Source organism: Stegostoma tigrinum, chromosome 4 (assembly GCF_030684315.1).
Source record: "Stegostoma tigrinum isolate sSteTig4 chromosome 4, sSteTig4.hap1, whole genome shotgun sequence".
NCBI classification, from domain to species: Eukaryota; Metazoa; Chordata; class Chondrichthyes; order Orectolobiformes; family Stegostomatidae; genus Stegostoma; species Stegostoma tigrinum.
The window spans coordinates 36,664,668-36,675,158 of record NC_081357.1 but is presented as its reverse complement, the minus strand read 5'-3'; the positions used below and the strand labels follow the sequence as shown (position 1 = coordinate 36,675,158).

The 10,491-nt window shown below is 39.5% G+C and overlaps 1 protein-coding gene across 2 annotated transcripts in view; it reads right to left on the bottom strand.

Moving 5' to 3' along the window:
- Positions 1–5,992: 5,992 nt before the first annotated feature.
- The window catches only part of sh3bgrl2 (SH3 domain binding glutamate-rich protein like 2), a 75,979-nt gene continuing 71,480 nt past the window's right edge, over positions 5,993–10,491 (bottom strand). For both annotated transcript variants that reach the window (XM_048530398.2, XM_048530399.2), the window contains one exon: positions 5,993–8,808. Coding sequence is in view for 1 of the 2 variants with exons in the window: in XM_048530399.2 (XP_048386356.1) it covers positions 8,794–8,808 (15 nt within the window). In the remaining variant the exon portion in view is untranslated. The remainder of the gene's footprint in view (positions 8,809–10,491) is intronic.

Here is a 10,491-nt window from a genome sequence, read left to right as displayed (position 1 = left end):
TAAAGTATAGTGTAGTGTTACCTTCAGTTATATAACTTATTTTAAGAAAATTTAGAATCTTGTATTCACATGTCTATTTTAAAATGTACATATGTCTAAAAAATGTGGTAATATAAAGATCATAGTCATTATCTAAATGTAGTCAAAACTTCTCGAAGGCTGCAAACACTACTATATAGGTTCTGGAAGAAATGACAAGGAGTGAATCACTGGGCACCATGCTGTGCTGGAAGACTTGGTGTGGGCAGTTGCATTGAGAAAAGTGATCTTTTCACTAAATGAGTTTTTTGCTTCTGTCTTTACGAAAGAAACGAACTTTGTAGTGAATGAAACCTTTGAAGAGCAGGTGTGCATGCTGGAATGGATAGAGATAGACGAAGCTGATGTGCTGAAAATTTTGTCAAACATTAAGATTGACAAGTCACCAGGCCCGGATCAGATTTGTCCTCGACTGCTTTGGGAAGCGAGAAATGCAATTGCTTCACCACTTGCGAAGATCTTTGCATCCTCGCTCTCCACTGGAGTCGTACCTGAGGACTGGAGAGAGGCAAATGTAATTCCTCTCTTCAAGAACGGAAATAGGGAAATCCCCGGCAATTATAGACCAGTAAGTCTCACGTCTGTCGTCTGCAAGGTGTTAGAAAGGATTCTGAGGGATAAGATTTATGACCATCTGGAAGAGCATGGCTTGATCAAATACAGTCAACACGGCTTTGTGAGGGGTAGGTCATGCCTTACAAACCTTATCGAGTTTTTTGAGGATGTGACTAGAAAGGTTGATGAGGGTCGAGCTGTGGATGTGGTGTATATGGACTTCAGTAAGGCATTTGATAAGGTTCCCCATGGTAGGCTCATTCAGAAGGTCAGGAGGAATGGGATACAGGGGAACTTAGCTGCTTGGATACAGAATTGGCTGGCCAATAGAAGACAGCGAGTGGTAGTAGAAGGAAAATATTCTGCCTGGAAGTCAGTGGTGAGTGGAGTTCCACAGGGCTCTGTCCTTGGGCCTCTACTGTTTGTAATTTTTATTAATGACTTGGACGAAGGAATTGAAGGATGGGTCAGCAAGTTTGCAGACGACACAAAGGTCGGAGGTGTCGTTGACAGTGTAGAGGGCTGTTGTAGGCTGCAGCGGGACATTGACAGGATGCAGAGATGGGCTGAGAGGTGGCAGATGGAGTTCAACCTGGATAAATGCGAGGTGATGCATTTTGGAAGGTCGAATTTGAAAGCTGAGTACAGGATTAAGGATAGGATTCTTGGCAGCGTGGAGGAACAGAGGGATCTTGGTGTGCAGATACATAGATCCCTTAAAATGGCAACCCAAGTGGACAGGGTTGTTAAGAAAGCATATGGTGTTTTGGCTTTCATTAACAGGGGGATTGAGTTTAAGAGTCGTGAGATCTTGTTGCAGCTCTATAAAACTTTGGTTAGACCGCACTTGGAATACTGCGTCCAGTTCTGGGCGCCCTATTATAGGAAAGATGTGGATGCTTTGGAGAGGGTTCAGAGGAGGTTTACCAGGATGTTGCCTGGACTGGAGGGCTTATCTTATGAAGAGAGGTTGACTGAGCTCGGTCTCTTTTCATTGGAGAAAAGGAGGAGGAGAGGGGACCTAATTGAGGTATACAAGATAATGAGAGGCATAGATAGAGTTGATAGCCAGAGACTATTTCCCAGGGCAGAAATGGCTAGCACGAGGGGTCATAGTTTTAAGCTGGTTGGTGGAAAGTATAGAGGGGATGTCAGAGGCAGGTCCTTTACGCAGAGAGTTGTGAGAGCATGGAATGCGTTGCCAGCAGCAGTTGTGGAAGCAAGGTCATTGGGGTCATTTAAGAGACTGCTGGACATGTATATGGTCACAGAAATTTGAGGGTGCATACATGAGGATCAATGGTCGGCACAACATTGTGGGCTGAAGGGCCTGTTCTGTGCTGTACTGTTCTATGTTCTATTCTATGTTCTACTTCAAGTGATTCTTTCCCTCATAGGATGCAGGAAGCAGCTTGAGCATCTGTTCAAGAAACGTTGGGAAGCAATGACTGCAGATGTTAGTCAGAAGGATTACCTCAAGAATATGGCTACAATGTAAGGATTTTTAAAAATCTAGAACTATTAAGAGCACAATTAAAATACACTGGGATTTGTGCGTCAGCTGCAGGCCAGTTGATGCACTGTCAGAGGTGCTTTCTTTTGAACAAGACATTAAACTGATGCCACATTTGTTCTGCCCCACAATTGGATGGAGAAGATCCTTTGCTTGGTGCACTATGCAGCCTGCCAGAGAGTTTGTATGCAATGTCACATAGCATAGGGAAGTTCAGCTACAATGATTTTAAAGCTTTGTGCTGGGTACAATGTTGTCCAACATTGTCAATTCAATCAGTGCCATGGTGGAGCCAAGTGTGAAGAATCTTCATGACAGCTTTGGTGGTTCCATGATAGTACAAACTGATGCCATACAAATTCAGACAGTTGCCACCTTGGCTTTGAAGCCATGATTGAAATAGGCTTCCAGACTGTGGCATCATTCCTGCACTTCCTTTCTGAACAGAACTGGAAAAATGCTGAACTGCTGCCCATGGAAGCAACTGTTTCCCCACAGAAAGAAAGCACTGTTGCCACCAGTCCCTGTTGTGTAAGGATTTTAGAACCATAAGCAACCTTGCAATGATGTCATGCAGTTGTTCACTAGGTATAAATAGCAGTGTGAGTGTTGTTGAGAAAACGTGCAAAGAAGAATATGGAGAAGACCAACTAGCATTAGGTAACAGATTTTATGGAATTGTCTTTCAAAAATGCAACAGTCTGGCATACTGCATCTTATCCCATAGAAATTAATTTCATTATGTAATAAAGAATGTTATAAAGAAGACCAAAGCTTGCCTTCTCATTGATGAGTTCTACTTTAACACAAACTCATGGTTATGGTCATTAAGCCACACAACAAAAGACCCCATATCAGTCATTTTACTAATGCCCTTGCAGGTTCCATTCAGCCACCTGGGCTTGACACACCAACTTTTTACTTGGAGACTGGTTCTTGGAAAGCAGTCAAATGGTAGCCACCGTGCTTAATCAGAGTGTTTTCGTTATTCAACCACACGTTACAATTTTCTCAGTGCAGCCAGATCTCTGGGTTAAGTGGATTGGAATTTCTCTTCTCACCCTTGAACTCTTGGAAAGGCACAAGGATGATAGTATAATGTAGGGTATGCAGGGTAGTTTGATTTTAGTAGGATAATAGGTCAGCACAATATCGTGGGCTGAAGGGCCCGTATTGTGCTGTACTGTGCTATGTTCTACGTTTGAACTAAAAGCCATGATGACATTTTGGGAAATATTCAATATGTGAATGCTCTTTCAATTTATGGAGTGGCGTGAAATGAACATGTGGCAGTCATTGGTTGAAAAAGCCTACTAAATGAGTTAATTGTATACATCATAATTATCCACAATCAGACAAAAGGAAAATCTGTTAATAATTAGTTTAACCTTGCTTTTACTGTCTGCAGGGTCACAGATCAAAACTATCAATACTTGAATGCAAAGCTGTTGCAAAGACATTTGATTTGGAAACCAGAAACACTTGCATTGCAACATAGCAGCTGTTCTTTCCAGATTTGACCTAGACTATTTTCTTCCAGCAGAATAAAGGGAGTGTCTTATGCTACATCTGATCTGGGAACACACATTGTTGGCATTAAGTGCCAAATATTAAAAATTTCCACACCCCAACACAATCACTTTCAACTTGAAATAAGAACTTTTGATTGTCTTTCTGGTCATAGTGTCAGGCCTGCTGAGTATTTCCAACACATTCCATTTTTATTCCTGATTTTTCGCAGTTGATTACTTTCCACTTCTCCTTCCACCCAAACATCTGACTCACTTATGAGTAATACCAAAGCAGCCTTGAATACAGTACAGAGCACTATGTTTATTTCAACAATACATTACACAGCGACTGTGCCAACAGTTTCATAATCACATATATTAGCTTGTCAGTACAATGTAATGGTAATGTGAAGACATTGGAAAGTACACATAAAATTCAGACTCTTGCATTCAATATCTGTAACAAGCAACTAGATAAATACAACGGTAGGACACTTGAGCACACAAACAGGCATTGTTTTCAACCTTACTAAATGCATGAATGTTTTCAGTAACCCAGCTGAAGCTGAATTGTGATTAGTTACCACACAGGAACTTCAGTGAAATAATTAAACACAGATTGCAGCACCAGGATTTTAACTTAGTTTCAATAAGTTTCAATTATATAGATTCATCTTTTTTCAGTTTTTTTCCACCTTTTTGATTTAGAATACAGCCTTGAAATAAATGGAAGAACTCTAAAAATATTAGGTGGATGTGCACAGATTAGCCTAAAAATTCCTGAGGGGACACATCAAAGTTCTGTCCATTTACGCACTCATTCTGTCAGTGCTAAATTACATTCAGCTTTCCTACCCACTTCAATATCATATACCCAATGTAAACATTGGCATGATTATGTGTAAATCAACAAGAAAGCAACATTAACAATGGAGGCTGAAGGAAATCTCTAAACCCGCATCTTATACTCTCTCTTTGTATATAAAAAGCAATGTTTCAAAAACTCATAGCCATCGTATGTGCTTATTAGGCTTCATCATATTTCAGAAACTGCTAAAGGAGAGGATTTTTAAAAGTTTCAATTTGACTGATATTGGTACCATGAAAGGCACAGAAACAGACACCAGGTATAGAAGATCTCTTTTCAAAAACATTAATGAGAATTATAAAAAAAATTAAGTTCCTCCTGCACTTTCCACTTCAGTCATAATTTGATGAGGTCAATCCTCAGTCCATACCTTACCGGGTTTGGTGCTTTACTCAGCAACCATATCAGGAACCATAACAAATGATAACTTCAAATGATTCTAAAACCACTGTGCCCTGCTATGTGCTGATCATCCTGGCTCATAACTCGAGACCAGGACTACAGAATCTGATTTCTTTGTAAGTCAGAGTCACAGCTATTTCTTCGTCAGGAAAGCACTGCTTATTTCGATGTGTAACTTTTAAAAACAACTGGCTCATTATGAATGATTGACAACATGAGTATAGGTGATTGTATAGCATCCAACTGACAAAGTTGTGCAATATCTTTGTATAATGTGAATAGACATTAGGATAAATAATGTGAATGTTTGTTCTTAAAGGTCCAGTAAAAGGAGTGAAAAAATTAAAAATACAAACCGAAAGCTGTAAACATTAAAAACTCAGTTGATCAAATACTTTGTGGAATAATATTTAATTCTGAAGGAAGGTCACATAATTCAGAGATATGTAAAAGGTGCAAGTTCTGGACATGAGCCCTCACTTACAATTCTAACCTCTTATATTCCACAAGTGATTTATCCAGGGATTAGTAGTACATGAACCATTTTGTTCCAACAGAGAATTTGTTCACTTCTGGTTTCCTTTATCCTTAGAATCTTTATTCCATTGCTGGGACAAATATTTATCTTGTTTCTTTGAAGAGAGTCAACAGTGTGTGTAGTCCACAGGAGATCATACCCTGTGCACGAAATGACTGAGCACAATTAACTTTGCTTGCGAGATATACAGGTTGCTTTTCATTCTTTTATCTATTTGCCATATCTCTGTGAATAACTCACTATTGAGACATACTATATTTGATGTAAAATACAAAATAAAGAAATTAGTACAGTGCAAATAATGCTGTCAACTTTTGAGTGACAATTCAACCATGCCAAACTGATATTGAATTAAGGTCTCTTTGCATCACAAGCATTGCGGAAAGTCGAACAGTTCACAATAAAGCAACTTTCTAAGAAGTGTACTGGAAAATTAACTGCCAGGTTATCTGATAATTTTCAAATATTTAGTTTGAAAATTATAAAAGGAAGCAACCAAATTCCTTTCAGATTTTAGAAGCACCCCTACCTGCCCACCCACCGCACCCCCCTCCCCCCTCCCCAGCCCTTATGGAAACCCACTGTGTTGGTTGCTTGATTAGGAGCTAAAGCATTGTATTGCATCAACTCCATTCTAACCAATGCAGCATCAAGTGTGTTTCATCGTATCAGAACTTCCCCACAGATGTATCAAGACTTTCTTGACTTATTGCTGAAATAGCAGTAAATTTCCAATCTTTAGCACAAAGCACCCCTCGAGGATGAACACTGATAGGGGAACTTCTGTTCATCTGCTGCTAATTTGATGTAAGAACTGTGTAAACCTGAAAAATGCATAAATATATTTTTCAGGATTCCACAGACTTTTCTATACTAGTACCACTGACAAGGAGATGAAAAGTTATCGCTTAGTTTTCTCCAATATTTGAACAGCCCTGTTAGTGCATGGACATATAAGTGTCACATCAGCAAAATACCTAAAGCATTGATGGTAATGGTAATTAATGTGCATTACCTCCTTAGTGACGAAAACTTAGTGTAATACTTTATTGTGGTGTACAGCTTTCTGAAAGTTCAGCATAATTTTCATGCTTTGTTAAGATCTTTGCTAGCTATGGGGCACTTCAGTTGGCACACAAAAAAGTCCTCATCCACCACGGCTAACAGCCATGTTGATTGCAGGGTTTTATGCCTTCAGGAATATAGGGAGAACTTTTCAAGCATTCTTCAGTCAGTTTCCTCACAACAACTAATGTATGTTAAGGAAATCACTGCACAGAGAGAATGGACAACACAGATGGTGCTCATGTGTTACAAATTATAAGCAGACCTATTTAAAATAAAAATTAATGAGATATTAGTTAGATTACTAACAAAGGATCATTTTTTGAAGCTGTTCCTAGAATGCAAAATCATGCAAAGAAGAGTGAGGTTGTCTCTAATTGAGTTACAGTGCAGACAGAGCTGCTAAAACTGCCAAAGGGGTGTACTCTGTGTCCATCATAATTTCTGCAAGAAAAATGGATGGTATCCATTTATCAGGTAATTAGTCTACTGATCCTGGAAATTTGCTCATCCTCTGCCAAAGTTATCATGGGACATTGGAGAAGGTCAGTTGAGATTTGGGATTAACAGTCCTTAGGAGTTTGAAAATAAGTTGTATGAGTTTTCAGTAACAGGATGCAATAGAGATGTTCTTATTGTGGAATGTAAAAGCAAACTTATGGTAGATTGTAGACAATATTCAAACTGAACTCCAAATAGGCTTCGAAATAGCCAGACAAAAATTATGCATTTGTCTTCACGGAAATTAACTATTTTGCAAAACTTCTTTTGTGCTCATCAGGAAGAGACTGATGCTTAATTTCATCAGAATTATATTGAAAGGCCAATGTGATAATGATGGAGTTCAATGAAATTAAATATATTACATCATGCATATCTAAAACAAAGAAGCATTTGAGAAACTTGTTTTCATTAAAGAAGGTAAAGTTCCAAATGGATTGTTTTCCAAATTATCATGAATAGGTTTGATAGCAGGACAGCCAAATATGGATGAGCAGTATTTAGTAATCAATTCACTCTGCAAGTATAGGATTTGTTATGTGTTATTGACAAGGTAATTAATAGAAGACACAGATGGTACATTACTACTGTATTTTATAATATGCTGTATTTACCTTGTCTCCATTGCATACCTTGTGCTCATACCAGTGGTATTATTGCCTCAATGCTCAGGATATGGGTACTGTGACAGGATAGAAAAATTCGAGCTACTGCTGCTGTTGCTCGTTGGAAACTTAGATATCATACACTTGTGGACTTATTTTTCTTGAGCACATGACAGGAGTTGATTTTAATGGTCCAAGTACAGCCATGTCTGTGTGGAAAAATTTCTAGGTGGTTAGAGAATTTGGCAATAAGGCTTTACAGACATCCACTTCACTTTGTCATTTGATTGGGCATCCTTTCCTACCCTTTACATCAATAAAGTTTGTGTTGTTATATCTTAATAGGCACAGTTAGCACACAAAAACTCTACTAAGCTTATATGTTTACCACAGCTAATGAAAAAACTGCATCTCTAAATGTACCAACCTTTTCATCGACAATAAACATCTGTGATCTACAATAAAAAGAATTCTGATAGCAAATTATACGGACCTTTGAAAGATAACAAACACAAGAATAGATAACAACTGCAAATCAATATCTTAGTTGGGAAAAAAGTTCCAAATATGCTTTTGTATCAATCATGTGATTTAGTATCATTCCTTTGCGGACATTTACTGGCATCGTGCCAGCAATATTCTTAGCATGTTTTCTGGAGCGAAGGCAGACATGAGACAAGCAAATTCTCAAAAGTTTCTCAAGTTCTTAAAAGCAGAAACAAGTGACCTGCTTATGTTATTTTTAACATCACAATTTACGTGTGATGGCCATTCAACTCTCAGCTATCTATCTGTTATTTCCCACCCACAGTACCCAAGTGGTAAAATTAGGAGATCTTCTTTGTATCACTAATGATGATAACCCAGGAAAAGGCAGTAAGACAGGCAAAGCGCTGCTGAAGTGAACCAGGATACAATAAGGCAAAATGGCAAGCAGCAAACAAGAACCATCCAAGTGATAAAACATCTGACTGTTCCCAAGTCTAGATGACATGACTGATACTACTTTCCATGTAATACTGCCCGGTAAAAAAAAGATCAATTGTGATAAACCGGATTACACAGCAATTGTTGGTGAACATATGAGTGGTTTTTATTGTGCTGGATCTATAAAGATTTTTGATAATGACCAGCCAAGCTTAGAGCCAGCTCCGCACGAGGCAAATGGTTCAGCTTAAAGATGGGTCTTCAGGGAACTATGGTTCAGCGTCCTACGAATAAAAACAGAATAAAAGATTAAGAACAGATTTTCTTCAACACATTACTTTAAAAAGCAATTACAATGGGAACTCCAACATTCATTACTCTGCAATCCAAAATCTCAATGATCACATGGCAATTCTTGCACCACATTACATACTTATTCTCCATTACTTCTTTTTATGAACAGAACTACATAATGCTGGCAATTTTTATGTGTTATAATCACAGCAGAACAAGAAATAGCACCCCTATGTACTGTTTACCTTAGCATGTCATGCTGTGGAGAGTCTCACATAAATTATAAGATTCAGTGTGTCTCCAAATTTAAATATCTTAATGAGGTTTCTTTATTCATTCATGGGATGAGGATGTCACTGGCCAGGCAGCATGTACTGCCCGTCCCTAATTGCCCAGAAGGGTCAACCACATTGCTGTGGGTCTGGAACCATATGTCAGCCAGGCCAGGTAAGGATGGTAGTTTCCTTCCTTCGAGGACATTAGTGAACCAGGTGGGTTTTTCCCCAACAATTGACAATAGATTCACGGTCATTATAAGATTATTTATTCCAGATAATTATTGAGTTCAAATTCCACCATCTGCCATGGCGGGATTCAAATCCAGGTCCCCAGAACATTTATACAGTTGATGTGTGACAGTAGGCAGGAAATCACGCAGGTTATTACCTGCACTCTGGCAGTGATCATGATGCCTATTCTATGGCAGTGCCAGGCCAGCGCATTTGATTCGTCATAGCAAACTGAAAAGATGGCAACTCAGCACTTTGGCCATCTACTGACCACCTGCCTCATGACACCAATGCAGAACTCATGCACACGTGTCTGTACGTACAATGGAGCTGTACCATCATCCATAATGTGCTTCAAATGCCGAGACCAGTCTGCAGGAGTCCTACAGTATTTGGCAGAGCAAAGTGTCAAGATTCATGATGATCAGCTCCATAAGGCCCAAACTAGGCATCACATAAGCATGACCCTTAACTCTCGCTATATGGCAAATGGGTGGGGAGTGGAAGCATGAGGACGAGTGGGAAGGAGAGGAAAAAGAAGAAGGGAGGAGACAGAGATAATGGGAACTGCAGATGCTGGAGAACAACTTTGACGGCTCCGTGTGTGTGTGTGTGTGTGTGTGTGTGTGAAAGCATGTGGCGTTATTGTTTTTTTCATCGTCACTAGCATTTTAGGGTTCAGCCAAAGCCAGGTTGCTCTTCATAGGCCTCTGAAATAGAAAATGATACATGGATAAGGCTGTGGGGCATGGACGGGTTAATAAGAGCGGTGTGTTTACAAAATCAGAACAGCACATAGAATGACGGACAAGTGAAATGTGACAAAGATTATGAATCAGCTTTGATGTTGTGGGCCTGTGTGCTGCCAATACTATCAACAATGTCCTCACCCCCACCACCAGCTTAGCTAACAGCCTCTGGGTCTGGATGGGATGCTCTTTGAAGAGTTGGTATGGGCTTGTTGGGCTGAATGGGCTGCTTCCCCACTTTTGGGATTCTATGGAATTCTATGACTATCTGCTCTGACAAATGAATGTATCTGGACTCTGAGCCCCTACAATACTTCTCCTTATATTCCACACATTCCTCCACCTTGAAGTCCACTCTCCACAATGTCGAGACATCCCAGGGCAGATTCATATCCTGTACAAGTGCCACTGCCTG